This window comes from Pelophylax lessonae (genome assembly GCF_965119305.1).
Source record: "Pelophylax lessonae genome assembly, chromosome: 3".
Lineage (NCBI taxonomy): Eukaryota > Metazoa > Chordata > Amphibia > Anura > Ranidae > Pelophylax > Pelophylax lessonae.
This window is the reverse complement of record NC_138770.1, coordinates 559,890,628-559,914,512: the sequence shown is the minus strand read 5'-3', so window position 1 is coordinate 559,914,512 and position 23,885 is coordinate 559,890,628. Positions and strand designations below refer to the sequence as shown.

At 42.3% G+C, this 23,885-nt stretch overlaps 1 protein-coding gene across 1 annotated transcript in view; it reads right to left on the bottom strand.

Annotated features, from left to right (window-relative positions):
* Positions 1-23,885, bottom strand: part of MRPS5 (mitochondrial ribosomal protein S5) — a 297,159-nt gene that overhangs the window by 73,626 nt on the left and 199,648 nt on the right. The window contains exon 6 of the mRNA XM_082251224.1: positions 426-516. Coding sequence (XP_082107350.1) covers positions 426-516 — 91 coding nt within the window. The remainder of the gene's footprint in view (positions 1-425; positions 517-23,885) is intronic.

Sequence of the window (23,885 nt, the reverse complement as noted above, 5' to 3'; positions counted from 1 at the left end):
TGTGTCATCCATAGAAGCTGTAGTACAGTTTCTATGAATGGCAGATCCGGCAGGAAGAGGTAGGCATAGTCAAGCTCTCTTGATAAGAGCTCCTGGCAACCTTTAGCTTTATTAACCTCCGCCGTCATAATTTTCTGGGTTCAGGGACAGAGGAAATTCTTTCTGGAAGAAGAATCAACACAAGGGACACGCCATACTAACTGTAAGTTATGTCCCTTGTGCTTATATTTCTGTCTGTCATTATAGCTCAACTTAGGCTTTAGGTGACATCAGCACAAAAAAAATATAAATAAATACATTGGTGAATGCTTTTTTAACATGCATTTGATACCAGGCTTATCAGATATGTCCAGTTCTGATACAATAATCATCTATTACTACAGAAATATGGACTGTTTAGAGCTAATTCACACATGACTACTCACCTGCTGCTCCATTGCCATTGCCAACCACCACTAAGGCACTCATAGTTCTCTTCCTTCCCTCTTTGGCTGTCATGTTGAATACACTTTTCAGCTAGAGTACAGGAAACAGCTAAGCATTAATTGCAGTCATTCATACAGGTCATAAACAATGGATTGGAAGCTATATATATATATATATATATATATATATTTCTGCTTAAATTCTCTGTCATTTTACAGCATTCTGGAAATACTACTACACAGAAGAATCATTAATTCTTTTGAATTCTGGTTCATAAACGGAAATACATTGTAACTTATTAGGGCATGCATGTCCTATACAAATACAAATGCTGTTGGTGAGGACACTGGCCTGAAGCTTGTACCTGACAGCTTGTCACTGCTTGGTGCTATTTTAGTAGGCGTTTTCCAGGCATGGCTCATACATCAGTATTCCCAAAACTTCAGTACTGCTTCCTTTATTATGTATTCACAGGGCACTGCTAATGAGGCTGTTGTAGTAAAGACTTGCTGTAAAATAGCATTCTGTTGAATTCAGAGATGTGAAATCCATACCACATTGTGAATATCCCCTAACTTTTTTGAGCTGGCTACTACATTTAGGGCTGGTTTTGTCCAGACTGCCTTTAAATCAGTGGCCTTCAAACTGGGGCCGTGGGCCAGATGTGGCTCTTTGCTTGCCTTTATTCGGCCCTCAGGGTCTATTCCTTCTACTGACACCATTGATGAGGCACAATTCTTAGCCACTGACACCCAATGATGGGGCACCATTCCTCCCCACTGACACCCAACAATGGGGCACTATTCCTCCTCACTGACACCCAATGATGGGGCACTATTCCTCCCACTGACATCCAGGATAGGGCACTATTCCTCCCATTGACATCCAGGATAGGGCACTATTCCTCCCACTGACAACGATGGGACACCATTCCTCCCACTGACTCCAACGACGGGGCACTATTATTTCCACTGACACCAATGATGGGGCACCATTCCTCCCGCTGACACTAAAGATGGGGCACCATTCCTCCCACTGACACCAACGAAGGAGCACCATTATTCCCACTGACACCAATGATGGGGCACCATTCCTCCCACTGACACCAATAAATGGGGCACCATTCCTCCCACTGACACCAACAATGGGGTACCATTTATTTTCCTACTGACCACAGGTGCCATGTACGTTTTATTACTCCCTCTGACCACCAAGCCTGAGACATTGTTTAATCCCAAAGATACTTGGACATTTTCAACTCTTGCTGGTCACACTCCTGCCCCCCTGAAGTCTGAAAGACAGTAATCACGCCCTTTGTTAAGAAAGTTTGGAGACCCCTGCTTTAAATCATCACTGCTATTTATACCAATTCACCGAACAAACCTAAAGATCTACAGATCGCTCACAATTTTTCCATTTTCATTATTCATCCAGCAGGTGGCAGTATTATAACATGTTTTAAAAAAACACGTTAAACACACTTTGAAATGACTTCTGAAGAAATATGACCCATCATCTTACAACAACACTATTGCAGCAAGTCTCTTTAGTGCTATAAAACGGCTCCTACTTTCCTTTTCTGCTTCTTTCTCTGCTGTGCTGTTATTGCGACACAGTTCTCTAAACACATGCTTGGGAAGACCTGCTAAGAACAATATGTATTTTTTGATGTCGTTAATGTTAGCTTGTTGTAACTAAAGTGCTAGGTTGATTGTGTACGCTGACAGCCAATGAAAAAGTACAAACTGCACTCTCCTGATTTGTCTTTGACCTTTCCTCACAATACATTTTAGGAGCCTGACAACATTTCGTACAGGTTGCCATCTGCAGCAATGGAATATGATGAATCGAGGATGCTACTGTGATTAATGTCATAAGTGGTATGAGAATAAAACACAAATAAATATCTAGATGTCTATGAACACATTTTTTACATGATAAATGTAATTTGCTAATGGGAAACTTCCTTCTAGAACCACTTAGCAGCTAAACTGTTTCAGCCAGTTATCAAAGAAGATCTTCTGTCTGTATGGAAAAAAAAAGACAAATACTGTAGCAGCTGACCTTTAATACAAGGACACTGACCTGTCCATGGATCCAGCGCTGTCCTCAACGGTCTTCGGGTCCCCAGCATGTTTACTAGGGGAGCCAGTTGTGACTCCTTGCTGCGCTTTGTGAATGGTCCTGTAGCCTTTTGAGACCTGTGACATGTAACTGGTCCTGACCTCAACCCGATAGAACACCTTTGGGATGAATTAGAGCAGAGACTGCAAGCTAGGCCTTCTTGTCCAACATTAGTGTCTGACCTCACAAATGAGCTTCTGGAAGAATGGTCAAACATTTCCATAGACACACTCCTAAACCTTGTGGACGGCCTTCCCAGAAGAGTTGAAGCTGTTATAGCTGCAAAGGGTGGGCCAACTTAATATTAAACCCTATGGACGAAGACTGGGATGCCATTAAAGTTCATGTGGGTGTAAAGGCAGATGTCCCAATACTTTTGACAATATAGTGTATATACTTACCAATTTATAGCCCTCTCCAGTCTGCTCATGTGATCTGGCTCCCTTGTGTCAGTCAGCAGCAGCTGCAGGGGAGCGGATTAAGTGCCATCAACGGAATGGGCCTATAAGAGCCTATCAGTGACGACACCGTTTCAGGTTTTACCAGCTGCTGTTGAGTGCTTCTTCCTCTCCCCTGCAGCCGCCGCTGGCCGACACAGGGTTTCAAGTGACAGGAACGGAGCGGGCTGAAAAAGGTAAGTATATACATCTTTCTTACACAGGTTAGTTAGCATAAGTGTTTGGGGGTGGGTGGAAACATTTTAAAGACCAGTTAGGTTTTGCCTGGATTTCTACTTAACCGCTTCCCCACTGTTCACTGTGCTGCTACTGCGGCACAGTGGCTCGTTATCGTCTGGCGACGTAGGTCTACGTCACCAGACATTCCCCTCTCTGGCCCGACTCAGTCACAGCGGGAGTCGGGCCAGGGGAGGAGCGGTGGCGATCGCCACTGCTCTTCCCCGATCGCCGGGGAATCTAGATTGGAGATCCGCCCGCTTGTGTAAACAGAGCGGGCGGATCTCCTAAGTGACAGGCAGGGTCAGAAGGCAGGGTTCAGCATAGCTGAACCCTCGATCTGTCCTTGTGTCACTCAGTCACCTCCCCCCCCACACGTTAGTAAGCACCAGGCATACATTAACCCCTCCCTCTCCAATAAAATTAACCCCTTCCCTGCCAGTGCATATATATATATAGCACTGATTACTGCAGTAATGTCACTGGTACCCCCAAAAGTGTCAAAAATGTCAGTCAAGGGTCCGATCTGTCCGCCGCAATGTCACAGTCCTGCAAAAAAAACCCCACCAAAAATGACATAAATCTTTCCCTTTGTTAGTAAACGCAATAACTTTTGCGCAAACCAATCAAAATACGCTTATTCTGATTTTTTTTTTTACCAAACATAGGTAGCAGAAAACAAATTGGCCAAAAATTAAAAAAAAAAAATAGATTTTTACATTTTTTGGGGGGGGGGGGGGGGGGGGGGGGGATTTCTTATAAAAAAATGTTAAAAATATTGTTATTTTTTCAAAATAAACGCTCTTTTTCTGTTTATAGCGCAAAAAGTAAAAATCGCACAGGTAATCAAATACCACCAAAAGAAAGCTCTGTTTGTGGGAAAAAAAGGACGTAAATTTCGTTTGGGTACGGCGTCGCACGACCGTGCAATTGTCAGTTAAAGTCGCACAGCGCCGAATCGCAAAAAGTGGCCCAGAGTTATGACAGCAAAATCCTCTAGTGGTAAAGTGGTTAAAGGTCAATATCCAGGCAAAATGTTATTCTTTTCTACATCGCTCATACTTTCAGTAGGTTTTTTTTAAATAAATGTGTAACTTTTTTCCTAATCTAACTCATTAATCCGTGTCCCCTGCTAGTGTTGCTTATGAGAGTGAGGATCAGTGGATCCATAGTGGCAGTAGACCAGTCCAGTCACCTTTTCTTGACATCATGTCAATACACTCTTTTGCATGTGCATGATGAGAGGATCCCACCACTACATAGCCAAAAGAAACATCAACCTAACTACGCTAATTGACAACAAAAATTGGAAGAAAATAAAAACGCAAAACCTGGCTTTCTGGGGGATCTTGTACATGCCCAGATATGCCACAGACTCGCTCGGGTCTCAAAAACCTGGCAGAGACCTGAAGCAGATCTTAAAATGTATAAGGATCCAGTGTGTGGGCAGGGCTTAAGGTGCTCTAAAGGGAAACTCTAGATTCTTTGCTCGCTAAAGCCCAACAGTGCAGGCAGAGGCAACAATCAAAAGAAATCTGCATTAAGAAGGCACTCCTACTTAGAAGTGAGCAAACTTAATGACACAATTAACTCTTCCTGTCTCATTCACTTTACAGGAACATTAACTGGACTAAACTGTACATAGACTTCCTTTCATGGTGCAGCACTTTTGAGAGAATACTATGGAGCCTGGATCCTGCTCTCCAGACCAGCTTTGAGGTCAGCTCACTTCAACTGACATGCTACTAGAATTAAGGCAGCTCTTTCTAAGCTTCTACACCACTAAGGATTGTCTCATACGTTCTTCCCTGTGACATGCAGCTAGATACATAGGGGCTCTGCGACGCAGGTCTGGTATGGGGCACCAGTCACTAGGGAAGGGAGGGATTTGCACTAAGAAACTCCCTTGCTATCAGAGCGCACTGTCCATCCTAGCTCAGTCATACTGTACACACGCTGGGTGGCAGCTTAAGCACCAAACACTCTACTGGTTACTCAAAGCAATGGCAATCAGATATTCCACTTGTGGCTTTCTCCATTTGTAAAACTTTAACAGTGCTCAGCCCCTGATGTCAGCCCTGTTCTTTTGATACACCTGCCCCACATGCGCACCTATTTGTAGAAACTTCAGACCAGGCAATTAGGAACTTAAAGAATATTTATGAAAGTTTCTTGCAAGTACAGAGTTAACAAAAAAGTCTTTCACAGTTCATTGTCTTCACTATTTAAGTTTATTCCAACTTAGACTGCCCGTATCATACCTCTAAGCAAGGGAGAGTCCCCTCTATAAAAAGGTCCATATTCTAGTTTCCAGTACCCAAACAAGGGAGGCCACGAGTTCCTGGCAGAGTCACGTCTTTCTGCATGGCTTCCTCCCAGTTCCCATGAGGAAGAACAAGCCCCAAAAAGTTACCTCTTCTTGTATTTTTGGGTTACCAAAAAGGTGCAGAACCATGAATACCTGGGAGTTGGTAACCTTAAAGCCTTTGTTACCCCCCCAAAAAAAGATCCTGTTTCTTTAAAGCACATCACACTGCTTGTGCTGTGTAATTTGCCCCCCTGTATCACCTGAAATACCTGGCTGATCCTGCCAGTTTCTACCCTCCCCTCTGTAAACTGACCACGGTGTATCATGGCTGCTGAGACCTGACCTGGTCAGTGTACGTGTCTCCATCAGCCACAGCCCTGCACTGTCCTCCTCTGTCTCCCTCTGTCCTCCTCCCACATCCCCTCCCTGCTTTCTGCTGCTGTGTCAGGTGCCTGCCCCCTCCCCTCCTGCTGCTGAAAAACCTTGTAATACCTTATATAATCCTTTTTCCCCTAATACTAGGTGCTCCTGTCACTGTGTTCTATAAAAAAAATGCTGGCTTTACCCGAATTCAGAGCGTCGCTCGACCGTCACGTGACCGGCCGGCTTTCTGCTCCTCTCCTCCAGACTGAAGTCAGCGGGAGAAGTCTCTAGCCCACAGTTCCTGGAACAGCGGTGGAACACCACATGGAACATATATGCTGGAACCACTTGATCCTGTATATCTGCATTTCAAACCGTTTTAACCCAGGATTGGGTAATAAAAATTCCATATGGAATTTCACAATAAGTAGTCCAGTCTCTCTTCTTCTTATTGCCTAGCAAAGGAGTCATCCGTTTAAGAAACCAGGAAGCAGCAGGATCGCTCCCTTGGGGACGTCTCAAGCTGAGGACGGCCCATGGGCGTAGCCAGGTGTTTTTTGTTCTGCCTAGTTCTACTCCTGGAGGTGGCAATATAACCCAGTAGTTATGATTTATAGAGCGCTGTGTCCGTCGATGAACGAAAGAGAAAAGCAGTTTCATGATGGCAAAGCGCAGAAGAGCTTGTTCACAACAGAAAGCCATTCTGATTGCACGGTTGCTGATATGTAATCTGAGTAAATAGTGCTGAAGAGCAGTGCTTGGTTTTCTTTGGACAAGCATGCAAAGCAAATTACTGCATCAATACACTACTGTGTTCGAAGAACTTTAATGAAATGCAACAAACGACATTTCATTATGTTCTAATAACACACTAGTGTACTGATGCAGTAATTTGTGTTGCAGCCTTGCCCATCACAGGTCCAGCGCAAGATAAGACAAGAGGCCTTGTTTCTTATGAAGGCAGTTCACACCACTGATGTGAATGAGCCCAAAGACAAAATTGGCTTCAATGGACCAATAGGTTTTATTTTATTTTTTTAATTATTAGACAAATAGTAGAGAGATTAAATTTGGTTTTACCTAGGTAAGGTAAAGTTCCTCTCCCAATCTTCAGCTGTATAAATCTAGTTTTTTTTTTTTTTTAATGCAGAACTCCAGTCAAGAAAAAGCCACTTCCAGCCATCAAAGAAAAATGATAGGGAAGGATACAGTGCTAGATCAAACTGTAGTTTAAATGTAACACCTGTTTGTTTTTTTAAAAGCAAGACATGGTTTGGGTAGGCTTCATTTCCTGCTTCAGGCCCGACACCATATGCAAAATTACTTTATCTTAAAAATAGTTCAACAAAAACGAAAAAGCAGACAAAGGCAAAGTGTTTCATTTTTACAGATTTATTGTTGAATTGTGTTTAATACACCAACAACGAGCTGACGTAATGTATATCTTTTAAAGTAGACCATATCACATGTAATTTGGTGTGTTGCATGGCAGATACCACCATCTTTAGTCCAAGTTGCTACAGTAAAACACACACAATCGCTGAAAGTTTTTAAAACTAGCCACAGCCAGCTTTATTTAAACAGGTTTACAAAACAAAATCTGAAACATACTCTGTTTATCCAGCCGTGATACTTTACATTTTCTCTAACAATGCAAAGCAAACATGTGGCATCAGTCACCCTAGACCCTTGGAGACAACAGCAAGAAGGAAGAGATCCAAAATTAGGGAAATTTCCTTCTTTGGCAGTTATTCCAGAATAGGTGACCCTGTTAGAAGAACTTTCTCAAAAATGGAAAAATATCCAGAACAGGTGTAGCCATTGAAAGGATTTTTCCTTGCATTGAATCCTGATGACAACTGCAGAATTTTTATTTCCTATCACTTTCTAATTCAGTAACAATGGTTGCCAGGACAAACAGACAGGATATATCTTCCCAGCAGGGACACAGGTAAATTAACCCAGAAGGGATTCCAACATTTTTAAGCACTTCCACCCCTTAGGGCATACCCGTACATCCTAGGTTTGATCGCTGCAGCTACAGTATGTAGTACTAACATGAAAAAGATTGAAGAATATTTTGAAACTAATTAGGTAAATTAGTAACAGGTCAGTAACATGACTGGGTACATAAAGAGCATCTTAGAGAGTCGGAGTCACCAGTTGCTAGAGTTTTGGGAGATAAAACCTGGCTATAGCTTTCAGCATTGATGGTGCCTTTGCTGCCCATTCCATATGCACTAACATAATACCATCAGAGATAAAGGCTTTTGAACAGAGCGCTGACCAAGTCAGAAAGTTCTTCTCTTTAGCTCAGAGGACACGATATTCATGGTTGGCCAAAAGAATGTCAAATTTCAATAAGTCTGAACACAGAACATTTTTCCACTTGGCAACAGACCATTTTAAATGAACTTTGGCCCAGAGAAGACAGCAACGTTTCTGGATCATGTTCAGATATGGCTTCTTTGCATTATAAAGCTTTAACTTGCATTTTTGGATGGCATGGCGAACTGTTCACAGACAGTGATTTTTTTGGAAGTATTCCTGATGCCCACCACAGAATCATGTCTGTTTTTAATCCAGTGCCGTCTGAGTTCCTGAAGAACAGAGGCATCCAATATTGCATTTAGACTTTGTCCCTTTGAGCACATGGATATCTCAAGATTCTCGGAAAGGTTTTCATGATATGGTTTACTGTAGATTATATATTTAAAGTCAATGTAAAAGCAATTTTACATTGGGGAACATTATTCTGAAATTTTTCTGCAATTTTTACATGCAGCTTTTCAAAGATTGGTGAACCTCTGCCCATCTTTACTTCTGAGACACCCTGACTCTCTAAGATGCTCTTTTTATACCCAGTAATGTTACTGACCTAAAAAAAAAATATCAAATAGTGCTGCACCAGAAAAAATGGCAAAAAGTGCTAATAGTTCAATAATAATCACATCAAATAATAATCACATTAAATATTAATAAACAATGTGAAGAAATAGTCCATAAGGTGCAAAAAAGTGGAAGGTGCTAGCAATAAAAATATTATTAATAAATACCATGAAAAATATTACAATAATGTGCAAAAAATAGTCCATAAAATCTCAGTGGGTGATACTTCAGTGCATAAATCCATAAAGTGCAAAGTTCATCTCCACCACCCCTATGGATGAGCCTCTCTACCTTACTATCTGACCCCTATTTCACCAGCAGGTCAGATAAAGCAGTTCCCCATATGGGGATTTTAAATCCTTCAGATCCTTCTCAAGGAAAATGATCCATATATAAGGAAAAAAGGAAGAAATCTAGTGCTCTCTGTCATTTAGGAATCACCATGCACTTTATTAAAAGCAATATGTACTCACAAAATAAGCACAAGCAGCTGTGCGGGCTTTACAGTCAATGGTTACCATGGCCACAGTTTGAAAAAGACGAACAGGCTCCGGCCCCTTAGGGCCATTTTTTCTGATGCAGCACTATTTGATATTTGTTTATTATGTCTATGTGAAGTGGTTTACACATACAGTGTTGGCAGCCGGATGTCTATGCACTATACACTTTATAGACATTGTTTTTAGATTGCGCTGATTGATATTTGTTTCCAGATGTTACTGACCTGTAGCAAATTAACCTAAGTAGTTTCAAAATGTTCTTCCAGCTCTTCTTTGTTAGTACCACTTTGGCACCATTTTATTGCCCTGTCCCAAGTTTTGTTGTTGCCATCAATTTCAATATTACTGTATTTTTTTCTTAAAATAGTACAATTTCTCAGTTTAAACATTTGGTATATTTTCTTTGGTGAAAAAAAACATGGGTTTATGAGATTTGCAAATGATTGCATTTTATGTAGATTTTACACAGTATCACAACTTATTTGGAATTGTGGTTGTACATACATACATACAGTATACGCTTCCCTGTACTTCCCTTAACCGCTTGCCGACCGCCTCAAGTAAATTTACTGCGGCGGTCAGCCCCGGCCAGGCAGAGTGACGTTAATTAACGTCACTAGCCTGGGAGGGTCTGGGGAGCGAGCGCGTGCCCGCGGAGGCGCGCTCCCGCTCCCGCGCGGTCACGGACCCCCCCTGCGCGTGTGACCGGCGGACCCGATGTCCGCCGGTCACTCTGCGATCGTCGGGGAAGAGGGAGAAAGTCAGGCGGCTTGTGTAAACAAGCTGCCTGTCATTCTCCTCGGTGTAAAGACACTGATCACACGGTTCTACTACGTAGAACCATTGATCAGTGTCCTTACACCTCAAGCCACAGCCAATCACAGTAAGAATCACTCCTCTAGGGACACACACAGCCCCTCCCTCTCAAATAAAGTTAACCCCTTCACTACCAGTGTATTTTTAAAGTAACAGTGCATATGTATAGCACTGATTACTGTAGAAATGTCACTGGTAACCCCAAAAGTGTCAAAAATGTCAGTCAAGGGTCCGATCTGTCCGCCACAATGTCGCAGTACCGCAAAAAAAAAAAAATCGCAGATCGCCTCCATTACGCGTTAAAAAAAAAAAAACAACAAAAATGACAAAAATCTTTCCCTTTGTTAGTAAACGTGATAACTTTTGCGCAAACCGATAAAAATACGCTTTTTGCGATTTTTTTTTACCAAACATATGTAGCATAAAACAAATTGGCCGAAAATGTTAAAAAAATTTAGATTTTTACATTTTTTGGGGGGGATTTCATATAAAAAATGTGAAAAATACTGTTATTTTTGCAAAATTTACGCCCTTTTTTGTTTATAGCGCAAAAAGTAAAAAGCGCACAGGTGAGCAAATACCACCAAAAGAAAGCTCTGTTTGTGGGAAAAAAAGGACGTCAAATTCGTTTAGGTACAGCGTCGCATGACCGCGCAATTGTCTGTTAAAGTCACGCAGTGCCGAATCGCAAAATACCCCCTGGACGTTTAGCAGCCAAATCCTCCGGGGCTTAAGTGGTTAAAGCAGAGTTCCAGCCTCAAAAACAACTTTGGCCCATCCGCTTGCTGAAAATCACCTAAAAAAGAATTGGTTAATCCCGATTTTTTTTTTTCATTTACTTACCTTGTTTTTGAAGAAAATATACTTACTGTATTTTCTGGCGTATAAGACTACTTTTGAACCTCAAAAAAATCCCCCAAAAATGGGGGGTCGTCTTATATGCCGAGTATAATATCTCCAAGGTAACCTAAGTATAAGTATTACCGGTAGATGAAAATTAGGGGGGTCGTCTTATACGCCGGAAAATACGGTACCTTCCTTCTACTTCCTCCCTCTGCGGCTCGCGCCATCTCTTCCTGCTTGCATTGACTCCTGGGAGCTGAACGTCATCGCTCCCAGGAGTCAATGCGCCTGCACCGGCCCCGCTCGTCACTTCCGGTGCAGGCGCATCATTCCCTGATAAACAGCTTCTGGGCATGGCCAGAAGCTGTGCAGGGATGACGCGCCTGCACCGAAGTGACGAGCAGGGCCGGTGCAGGGCATTCTGGGACCGAAGAGGACACCAAAGAGGACGCCCTGGCTTCAGCTGCCCACACCTGAGATGAAAGCGCTGGACAAGAAACTTTCAAGGTAATTATTTCTTCTAAAAAGGTAAGTGAAACCTGGGACAGTTCAGAGGCTATCATTGCGGCAATGCACTAGCCCTGACTGTCCCGGGGTTATTTTTATCTAAAAATAATCTTTTGAGGCCGGAACTCCGCTTTAAGGTTTACATTTTTGGCATACAAGTAGTTACTTGATGATCACAGCTAGCTTGTTTGTAAAAATATGCACCAAACAGACCAGGGAAATATACTATATGGTAGATGGTATTTCTAGGATGAAGATCCCAAATCCTACGAGTAGCAGAACAGTAAGGCAAAAATGGAGTACAAATAATGGCAGTGTGTTCTTTATTACCATCACATTTACAGGATGTTTTAAAGCAATATTAATTCCAAGAACAAAAATGTAATACAGTTATGGAAAAAAGTATTTGATCCCCTGCTGATTTTGTACGTTTGTCCACTGAAAAAGAAATGATCAGTCTATAATTTTAATGGTAGGTTTATTTTAACAGTGACAGACAGAATAAAAACACAAATATCCAGAAAAACAGGATTTTTGTCTTACCGTAAAATCCTTTTCTCTGAAGTTCATTTACAGACGCAGCTCCATATAATTCTTGACCATTGGGTTATGCTGCCCCCACAGGAGTAGAACACTAGGCAGGAAAAAGCTTTACCATGCCTATGGGGCCATCCCTACAGAGGCCAAAAAAAATACAGCTAAGACCGAAGTCCCAGCAGGGAACTTGGTCCCACTCCTAATCTAGGCAGAAACAAACTGAGGACTATAGCAGAGTGTGTGGGTGTATGCCTGCAGGGACAGCCCAATAGGCGTGGTAAAGCATTTTCCTGCCTAGTGTTCTACTCCTGTAGGGGGCAGCATAAACCAATGGTCAAGAATAATATGGAGCTGTGTCTGTCAATGAACGATGGCAAAAATGCATTTAAAAAAAGCTAAAAATTGATTTGCATTTTAATGAGTGAAATAGGTATTTGACCCCTCGCAAAACATGACTTAGTACTTGGTGGCAAAACTCTTGTAGGCAATCACAGAGGTCAGACGTTTCTTGTAGTTGGCCACCAGGTTTGCACACATCTCAGAAGGTATTTTGTCCCACTCCTCTTTGCAGATCCTCTCCAAGTTATTAAGGTTTTGAGGCTGACGTTTGGTAACTCGATCCTTCAGCTCTGTGCACAGATTTTCTATGGGATTAAGGTTTTGAGACTGGCTAGGCCACTCCAGGACCTTAATGTGCTTCTTCTTGAGCCACTCCTTTGTTGCCTTGCCGTCTGTGTCATTGTCATGCTGGAAGACGTATCCACGACCCATTTTCAATGCCTTGGCTGGGGGAAGGAGGTTCTCACCCAAGATTTGATGGTACATGGCCCACGTCCATTGTCCCTTTGATGCAATGAAGTTGTCCTGTCCCCTTAGCAGAAAAACAACCCCTAAAGCATAAGGTTTCCTTTCCACCTCCATGTTTGACAGTGGGGATGGTGTTCTTGGGGTCATAGACAGCGTGGCTGCTCCACCAAGTTGAGTTGATGCCAAAGAGCTCGATTTTGATCTCATCTGATTACAACACTTTCACCCAGTTCTCCTCTGAATTAGTCAGATGTTCGTTAACAGATTTCAGCCAGGACTGTACATGTGCTTTCTTGAGCAGGGGGACCTTGCGGGCGCTGCAGGATTTCAGTACTTCACGGCATAGTGTGTTACCAATTGTTTTCTTACATGGAGCCCCAGACCGAGAGAGATCAACAGTTATTTTGTGTTTCTTTCATTGCAAATTATTGCATTGCCGTTGTCACCCTCTCACCAAGCTGGTTGGCGATGGTCTTGTAGCCCATTCCAGCCTTGTGTAGGTCTACAATCTTGTCTCTAACATCCTTGCACAGCTCTTTGGTCTTGGCAATGGTGGAGAGATTGGAATCTGATGGATTTCTTCTGTGGACAGGTGTCTTTCATGCAGGTAACAAGCTGAGATTAGGAGCACTCCCGTTAAGAGAGTGCTCCTAATCTCAGCTCATTACCTGTATAGAAGACACCTGGGAGCCAGAAATCATGCTAATTGATAAGGGAACAAATACTTATTTCAAATGTGTTTTTCTGGATATTTTTGTTATTCTGTCTCTCATTGGTAAAATAAACAGACCATTAAAATTATAGACTGATAATTTGTCAGTGGGAAAACTTACAAAATCAGCAAGGGATCAAATACTTAGTGTATATTGCATCTTATCAATTCTTAAAATGTGAGGCTACGTTCGTTTTCTTTCCCTTAGGATTTCTTTTCCTTTATTTTACACCTAGTGATCCAGCCAGTAACATGCCAGCAGTATACACTCTCAGTGCACACTTCCTAGACCATCTTCCGAAGCGAGTCTAGACCAACATACTCGCAACGTATGGAGCAAAAGTAACATAAAAAAAGGAAAAAGGGAAAGTCATTGTGCGATGTCTGATTTATTATAGAAATATTATACTTACAAGCATAAGGCATCATATACATTTTACTTACAAGCAAGGCATCATATACATAACATCATCTGGTTCGCGTACTGACATCACCACTAAAAACTCCACTCTATGCTCGTTTCGTCCCAATGGATGTCGTCACTGGGGTAACAGAGATGCTCTTTGGAGGAGAAAAGCCGAAGCGGTTTTCTTATAGACCCCTCCTAACTGTGTCAAAAACACTATATGCATTTCACATGTTTTTTTTTTGAAGCCTAGGTCAAGTTATCCTTACTGCCTCCAGTGTCTAAAGAGACACCAGAGTGGAAAAATTTGCCTTCCATTTTAAATAATTATGCCACCTGCCATTATCTTGTTTGCGGAATTCTAAATAATATAAAACATTAAAGCTTTATAAAGGCAGATGGCAAAAACTAGCAGGATTTCTTTGTAAAATTCTACAATGATCCATTATCCTTGGAAAATTCACAAGTTTATTATTCTGCCATGTTGATATTGTTACTTGTGAATTATCTCCTGTGCTTAGACTTAATTTATGAGACCTAAAAAAAAATTACTGTGTATGACGTTAAGTACAGCTACTTCTTTGTAATCATTTTGTTGCAAAACACCAAAACATCTTGTTTGTACATTGAAAAATGAATTACCCAATCAATGCTCACAGTTTGAAATTAGGAAGGCTAACACCTCCCCTGAAGTTCTAAGTAAAGACAAAATAAAAAAGTAACAATGACCCTAATTTACTACAAGTTAAGCATGTTCACTTTGTAATCTGAGTTTTTACATTGCAAGGGATTTATATTTAGTTTAACAGTGAAAATGTAATTTGAAGAAAAAAAAATATATTAAATACAAGTAAAAAAAAACAATTTCTTTAATTTACAGTTTACATTTTTTCTGAGTCCCATGAGAAGAACTTGTTTTGAAAAACAACAGTCTTGCGGGCTGGATCACCAGATGAAAATTGAAGAAAACAAGCCCAAAAAAGGAAACTAATTCAGCCATCACATCTAAGAATTGGTAAGCTACAATATAATAAATGTTTGCTTTTGGGTTTAATACTACTTTAAACTGGTCCAGTAGGGACACAAATACGGTGCCTTGAATAGGTATTCATACCAGTTAAAATTTTCAACATTTTGTTATGTTATACCCAAAAACCTAAATGTATTTTATTGGGATTTTATGTGATAGACCAACATAAAGTGGCACATAATTGTGAAGAGGAAGGAAAATGATAAATGGTTTTCAATTTGTTTTACAAATAAATATCCGAAAAGTGTGGTGTGCTTTTGTATCCAGCCCCCTTTACTCTGATACCCTTACCTAAAATCTAGTGGAACTAGTTGCCTTCAGAAGTCACCTAATTAGTAAATAAAGTCCATCTGTAATTTCATCTCAGTGTAAATACCGCTGTTCTGTGAAGCCCTCAGAGGTTTGTTAGAAAACCTTAGTGAACAAACAGTATCATGAAAGCCAAGCAACACACCAGATAGGGTTAAAGAAGGGTTAGGTTATAATATTTTTTTTTTTACCAAGCTTTGAACATCTCACCGAGCACTGTTTAATCCGTTATCTGAAAATCGAAAGAGTATGGCACAACTTCAAACCTACCAAGACATGGCCGTCCACCTAAATGGACAGGCCGGTCAAGGAGAGCATTCATCAGAGAAGCAGCCAAGACGCCCACGGTAACTCTGGAGGAGCTGCAGAGATCAACAGCTCAGGTGGGAGAATCTGTCCATAGGACAACTATTAGTGGTGCACTCCATAAATCTGGCCTTTATGGAAGAGTGGCAAGAAGAAAGCTATTGTTGAAAGAAAGTCATAAGAAGTGCCCTTGCAGTTTACGAAAAGCCATGTGGGGGACATTGCAAACACGTGGAAGAAGGTGCTCTGGTAAAATGAGACCAAAATTTTACTTTTTGGCCAAAAAGCAAAATGCTGTGTGTGACAGAAAACTAATACTGCACATCACCCTGAACACACCATCTCCACCGTGACACATGTTGGTGGCAGCATCATGTTGTGGGGATGGTTTTCTTCAGCAGGGACAGGGAAGCTGGTCAGAGTTAATGGGAAGATGGATGGAGCCAAATACAGGGCAATCTGAGAAGAAAACCTGTTAGAGTCTGCAAAAGACTTGAGACTGGGGCGGAGGTTTACCTTCCAGCAGGACAACAACCCTAAACATACAGCCAGAGATACAATGGAATGGTTTAGACCATAGTATATTCATGTGTTAGAATGGCCCAGTCAAAGTCCAGACCTAAATTCATTTGAGAATCTGTGGCAAGACTTGAAAATTGCTGTTTACGGACACTAGCCATCCAATCTGACAGAGCTTGAGCTATTTTGCAAAGAAGAATGGGCAAAAATTTCACTCCCTAGATGTGCAAAGCTGGTAGAGACATACCCAAAAAGACTTGCAGGTGTAATTGCAGTGAAAGGTGGTTCTGCAAAGGGGGGCTGAATACAAATGCATGCCACTCTTTTCAGAGTTTTGTAAAAAAAAATTTAAAACCATTTATCATTTTCCTTTAACTTCACAATTATGTGCCACTTTGTGTTGGTCTATCACATTAAATCCCAATAAAATACATTTACATTTTTGGTTATAACATGACAAAATGTGGAAAATATCAAGGGTATGAATACTTTTTAAGGCACTGTAGCAGTAAAAACCAGTAAAAAACCTTATGCTATATGCAAAACTAAATGAAAAGCTTTGGCTTGAGTAAATGATAAATTCAAAACAACAATTTAAGCTTTCGTTGCAGAAAAACGAGTCAGAGAAGAAATGTAAATATATATATATATATATATATATATATATATATATATATATATATATATATATATATATATTGATTATATTGCTGAGGTTTATACTGTGTTTTTGGTACCGTTACATGTGGAAAGTTACTCCATAGGTGGAAGTACACTTTTAACCGCTTGCCGACTGCTCACAGTATATTTACTGCGGCAGTCAGCCCCTCACAGGCAGATCGACGTAGGTCTACGTCGCTAGCCTGTGAGGCTCTGGGGAGCGAGCGCGCGCGTGTGACCGGCGGACCCGATGTCCGCCGGTCACTCGGCGATCGTCGGGGGAGAGGGAGAAAGTCAGGTGGCTTGTGTAAACAAGCCACCTGTCATTCTCCTCAGTGTAAAAACACTGATCACACGGTTCTACAATGTAGAACCGTTGATCAGTGTCCCTACAGTTCAAGCCACAGCCAATCACAGTAAGAATCACACCCCTAGGGACACACACAGCCCCTCCCTCTCAAATAAAGTTAACCCCTTCACTACCAGTGTATTTTTACAGTAACAGTGCATATGTATAGCACTGATTACTGTAGAAATGTCACTGGTAACCTCAAAAGTGTCAAAAATGTCAGTCAAGGGTGCGATCTGTCCGCCGCAATGTCACAGTACCGCAAAAAAAAAAAAATCGCAGATCGCCGCCATTGCGCGTTAAAAAAAAAAACAACAAAAATGACAAAAATCTTTCCCTTTGTTAGTAAACGCGATAACTTTTGCGCAAACCAATAAAAATACGCTTTTTGCGATTTTTTTTTACCAAACATAGGTAGCATAAAACAAATTGGCCGAAAATGTTAAAAAATTTTGATTTTTACATATTTTTTTGAGGGAATTTCATATAAAAAAAATGTGAAAAATATTGTTATTTTTGCAAAATTGACGCTCTTTTTTTTGTTTATAGCGTGTGATCAAAAAAAAATCGCACAGGTGATCAAATACCACCAAAAGAAAGCTCTGTTTGTAGGAAAAAAAGGACGTCAAATTTGTTTAGGTACAGCGTCGCACGACTGCGCAATTGTCCGTTAAAGTCACGCAGTGCCGAATCGCAAAATACCCCTTGGTCGTTTAGCAGCCAAATCCTCCGGGGCTTAAGTGGTTAAAAAGGTGCGGTATATATAACGTGATGTTGGCTAATTAAAACAGCTGGTAGACAATGCCCTGGAGTAAGAGCTGAAGAACTGACTTTAGATAAGATCATCTGTTGGTTATTGCCCAGTACATTAGTCGACACTGTAGGTCTAAATGAATGGGTAAAACTGCAGATGGTAGTGTGATCTCTGGGGTAGAAGGAAGAAGGAAGTTGCACTTGCTTTTCAATTTAACATGCTGAAAAACCTTGAACACTCCAGGTCAGATTTGAAAAGAAATGCTATAAAACGATCATCCTTAATAATGTGTAATTACTTTGTACCTTGCTAATTACCGAGTTGATGTCCTGCTTACATTTACAGAAGTCAACTGCTAATAGTTAACCGCAGTGATATGAGAATCGATAAGAAATTAAGCAAAATGAATTCTCATAAAATAAAATGCAGACCAGAAACCCAGAAAAATGAAATGCAAAATTAATCATTCTTTGAGTAATGACAATTTTCTAATTAATGAAAACTTGCAAAGGGTGTTCTGAAATACAGAAGTGCTTTCTAATAATTCAGTTAGTTTAAATGAATATTAATGTTGGAGACATTTGAATTCTCAGCCAAGTAGAGAAGGAATACTTGCTTTTGAATGCTCATAGCAGACTTAAAGTGGACCTTCAGTCTATTTTTAAAGTTCTTCATGGTTCAATCCTGTCCCCATTCCTGTACTACTATTGGATAGTAAAAAAAAAAAAAATGTTTTGGCTTTCTAAATACTTTTTTTTAATTCTCCTGCTCCTTTCGCCTAGGCCAGTGATGGCAAACCTTGGCACCCTAGATGTTTTGAAACTATACTTCCAATGATGTTTATGCACTCTGTAGTGTAGATGAGGAAATGTAGTTCCAAAATATCTGGGGTGCCAAGGTTTGCCATTACTGGCCTAGGCGAATGATGATGTTTTCCCCCAACAACTCCTGGGATATCATCGTCAGTCTTCAGAAAGGGTTTTTTTTCCCTCTATTTAGAGCTCTGTGCTTAAGTGGGTGGAGAAGGAGGGCGTGTCTATGTCTGAGGGACTGTGTGTGTGTGTGTGTGTGTGTCTATGTCTGTGTGTGTGTGTGTGTCTATGTCTGAGGGACTGTGTGTGTGTGTGTGTGTCTATGTCTGTGTGTGTGTCTATGTCTGAGGGACTGTGTGTGTGTGTCTATGTCTGTGTGTGTCTGTGTGTGTGTCTATGTCTGTGTGTGTGTGTGTCTATGTCTGAGGGACTGTGTGTGTGTGTGTGTGTGTGTGTGTCTATGTCTGTGTGTGTGTGTGTGTGTGTGTGTGTGTGTGTGTGTCTATGTCTGTGTGTGTGTGTGTGTGTGTCTATGTCTGTGTGTGTGTGTCTATGTCTGTGTGTGTGTGTGTCTATGTCTGTGCGTGTGTGTCTATGTCTGTGTGTGTGTGTCTATGTCTGAGGGACTGTGTGTGTGTGTGTGTGTGTGTGTGTCCATGTCTGAGGGACTGTGTGTGTGTGTCTGTCTGTGTGTGTGTCTATGTCTGTGTGTGTGTGTGTGTGTGTGTGTGTGTGTCTATGTGTGTGTGTCTATGTCTGAGGGACTGTGTGTGTGTGTGTGTCTATGTCTGAGGGACTGTGTGTGTGTGTCTGTCTATGTCTGTGTGTGTCTGTGTGTGTGTCTATGTCTGTGTGTGTGTGTGTGTCTATGTCTGTGTGTGTGTCTATGTCTGTGTGTGTGTGTCTATGTCTGAGGGACTGTGTGTGTGTCTATGTCTGTGTGTGTGTGTGTCTATGTCTGTGCGTGTGTGTGTGTGTCTATGTCTGTGTGTCTATGTGAGTGTGTGTCTATGTCTGAGTGTGTGTGTGTATTTCTGTGTGATTGTGTGTGTGTGTCTATGTGATTGTGTGTGTCTTTGTCTGTGTGATTGTGTGTGTCTATGTCTGTGTGATTGTGTGTGTGTGTCTATGTCTGTGTGATTGTGTGTGTCTATGTGTGTGTCTATGTCTGAGTGATTGTGTTTATGTGTACGTCTGTGTGATTGTGTGTCTATGTGACTGTGTGTGTGTATGTCTAGGTCTGTGTGATTGTGTGTGTGAGTGTGTCTATGTCTGTGTGATTGTGTGTCTATGTCTGTGTGATGTGTGTCTATGTCTGAGTGATTGTGTGTGTGTGATTGTGTGTGTGATTGTGTGTGTGTCTGTGTGAGTGTGTCTATGTCTGTGTGATTGTGTGTGTGTGTGTGTCTAGGTCTGTGTGAATGTGTGTGTGTGTTTATGTCTGTGTGATTGTGTGTATGTCTATGTGACTGTGTGTATGTGTCTAGGTCTATGTGACTGTGTGTGTGTGTCTAGGTCTGTGTGATTGTGTGTCTGTGTCTATGTCTGTGTGATTGTGTGTCTGTGTCTATGTCTGTGTGATTGTGTGTGTCTCTGTCATCCATGTGCTAGAAGAAACTGGCACTAGCTTCATCTGGCCATAGTTAAAATGGCTGCCCACACAGCACATGTGAGTGCTGTACTAATAGATGATTCCATAAAAAATACAGCCTTTTGTTAAAATTGAACTCCCTGAATCTCATGGACAATATCTCTGGCTGCTTCAGGATTTTTTTTTTTATATTTTCCACTCAAAATGCTGGAACGTGGGCTGTCCTTCTAACCAACATTATGTACAAAGCAGGACCAAGCGTGCCTGAACCCACATTATACGCAATGCCAGCGGCAAAGCAGGCAGCAAGAAGTCCGTGGGTGGGTTGTGGTTGTTGGAGTGGAAGAAAGACATTGGTGTTCATTTCTTTTATACCCAGAGTTAGGTTAAATGATAGAGTATATAGTTTGTGATCATAGGGGAACAGTGATTAAACAAGGAGGAGGATATTAACAGTAGAGCGGAGATAAGGTAGACCCAAACCCAAAAAGTAAACATTAGCTACACTATATTACCAAAAGTATTGGGACGCCCTTCTTTACGTGCATATGACCTTTAATGGCATTTCTGTCTTAGTCCGTAGGGTTCAGTATTGAGTTGGCCCACCCTTTGCAGCTAAACCGCTTCAACTCTTCTAGGAAGGTTGTCCACTAGGTTTAGGCGTGTGTCTATGGGAATGTTTGACCATTCTTCCAGAAGTGTATTTGGGAGGTCAGGCACTGATGTTGAACGAGAAGGCCTGGCTCAAAGTCTGTGCTCTAAGTCATCCCAAAGGTGTTCTATCGGGTTGAGGTCAGGACTCTGTGCAGGCCAGTCAAGTCCCTCCACCCCGAACTCGCTCATCAATGTCTTAATAAACCTTGCTTTGTTCACTAGTGCGCAGTCATGTTGGAACAGGAAAGAAGGAAGGATCAACTTTGAACTGTTCCCACAAAGTTGGGAGCATGAAATCTTGGTTATGCTGACGCCTTAAAGCGGAGTTCCGGGTAGAGAAACGTTTTTTTGTTGAACATACCCCCGGGACAGTCAGGGCTAGCACATTCCACAATGGCTAGCCTCTGATCTGTCCCGGTTCGCACTTACCTTTTAGAAGAAATACTTACTTAGAAATTTTCTTCCACAGCGTTTCCATCTCGGTTGTGGGCAGCTGAAGCCGGCGCAGTCCTCTTCTCTGTCTTCTTCCGCGTCTTCGTGTCCCAGAATGCACTGCACCGGCCCCTCTCGTCACTTCCGGCGCGGCGCCGCATTCCTAAACAGCTTCTGGGCATGCCCAGAAGCTGTTTAGCAGGGGAATGCGGAGTCGCCCGGAAATGACGAGTGGGGCCGGTGCGGCGCATTGATTCCTGGGAGCTATGACGTTTAGCTCCCAGGAATCATCGCGAGGCAGGAAGTGACGGGGTGAGCCTCGGCGCTGGAGGAGGAAGCTGTCATAGGTGAGTATTTACGATCGTCAATAAAAAGGTGAGTAATAATAATAACTATCCAATCCCTTTTCAGGTGCGGCATACCTAGCGGAGGGGCACAAAAAAAAAAATCTTTTTTGTGCCCGGAACTCCGCTTTAAGAGTTCATTTTCACTGGAACTAAGGGGCCAAGCTCAACCCCTGAAAAAACACCTGGCTACGCCCATAGACAGTCCTCGGCTGGTATATAATCCCCCTGTTTGCTCTAGGTAATCAGCTTAGTAGCAAGCACTATTAGAAGTATCAGAACTCCATAAAGGGGTGGGTACTGTTACCGTCAAACTCAGAGAAATTTATTTTACAGTAAGTACAAAAATCCCATTTTCTCTTTCGTTCATCGATGGACACAGTGCTCCATAAATCATAACTACTGGGACGTCCAAAAGCAGTGCCAAAAGAAAAATGAGGGGTGAGGAAAACAACCCAAGGCTAAACAGAAGAGCCCTAAACCAGGACACAGGAGCCTTAACCGGGTCACGGAAGCCCCATCTGAAAAATAAAAGTTTAAAGAAAAACACCCCTCAAAAGGGAACAGCCCCTCCTAAACAGCAGTCTGCAGAACTTTTTCGCCAAAAGAAGCATCCACAGATGGCAAAGTATCTACCTTATAGAATTTTGTGAAGGAATGCACCGACGACCAAGTCGCCGCCTTGCAAACTTGTGATATTTGTGCCTAATGACAGAAGGCCCTAAAAGTACTCAACACCCGAGTAGAATGCACCTTGACAGGGAAAGGTGGAACCTGACCTTTAATGGAATAGGCCTGAGTCACCGTCTGCCTGATCCATCTGGAGATAGTAACTGTAGAAGAGGCCAGCCCTTTCCTTGGTCCGTCCGTAACCACAAAAAGCGAGTCTGACCTCCGAAAGGACTCAGTAGCTGCCAGATGCACCTGAATCTCACGAACCACATCCAAGGTATGCAAAGCATATTCCCTGGGATGAGCCAGCTTGGAACACAAGGAATGCAACACAATGTCCTCATTTAAATGGAAGCCAGAGAAAACTTTGGGCAGGAATGATGGACAGGAACAAAGAACCACTTTATCCCTATGGACCACTAAATAGGGACTGCGACAGAATAATGCTGCCAATTCCGATACCCTGCAGGCCGAGGTACTAGCCACCAAGAATGTCACCTTCTGGGACAACATAGGCAAGGGAAGCTCCGCAATATTCTCAAATGGAGGTTTCTGGAGAACTGAAAGTACTACATTTAAATCCCATGGGGGCAAAAGAGACCGCACAGGTGGAGCCACATGCCAAACCCCCTGAATGAAGGTACGAACTAAAGAGTGCGTGGCTAGGGGTAACTGAAAGAAGATTGCCAGGGCAGACACCTGGCCCTTGATGGTACTCAAGGCCAACTTCTGATCAATGCCCTGTTGAAGAAAGGTTAAGATCCGAGCCACAGAATAGGATCGAGGGTGAGCGCCAATCGACTCACACCAAGAAATGTAGGCTTTCCACATACGATGGTATATCTTGCTGGAAGACGACTTCCTCGCCTTCACCATAGTAGGAATAACTGATCCAGACAGACCTCTATCCCTCAGTACCTGCCTTTCAATAGCTAAGCCAATAAAACCAGCGACTGTAAAGCAGGATGGTAGATCAGCCCTTGGAACAACTGGTCTTATCTGAGAGGAAGCCCCAAAGGGATATTTATGGCCACCTGACTGATTGGAAGATCTTCGCCCTTGATTCCCCGCAGGAATTGTGGAAGATGCCTGAGCCGAAGATGATACTGGCCTTACCGTGGTCCTAGAACGCCTGCAGCGTCTGCCAGAGGAACCCGTGATCTCGCCACGAACCTCGGTATCCTCCTGTGGAGCTGATCCTGCTAAATGTGCTGCATGTAGGACCGTGCAAACAGAACTGTCTTGAAGGTGGATACTACCAGACTCAGAACCTGTATGCAAAATGTGAGAGAGAACTATCGGTGTGACAGCAGCCGGTGAATCAGGGCCCGTGGTTCCTGAAGTTTGTCCAGAGGAAGGACCACCCTGGTCAGAATTAGAATCAGACCCAGGTAAATCAATTCCCTGGACAGGGATAGGTGGGACCTTAGGTATTTTGGACATCACCTGAACCTTTGCAGTAATTAAATCAGCACAAGGAGACTCAGGGCCTAAAAACCTGACAAGGACAAGCTTTTTCCCCTTTCTGAGTACCCCCAAAA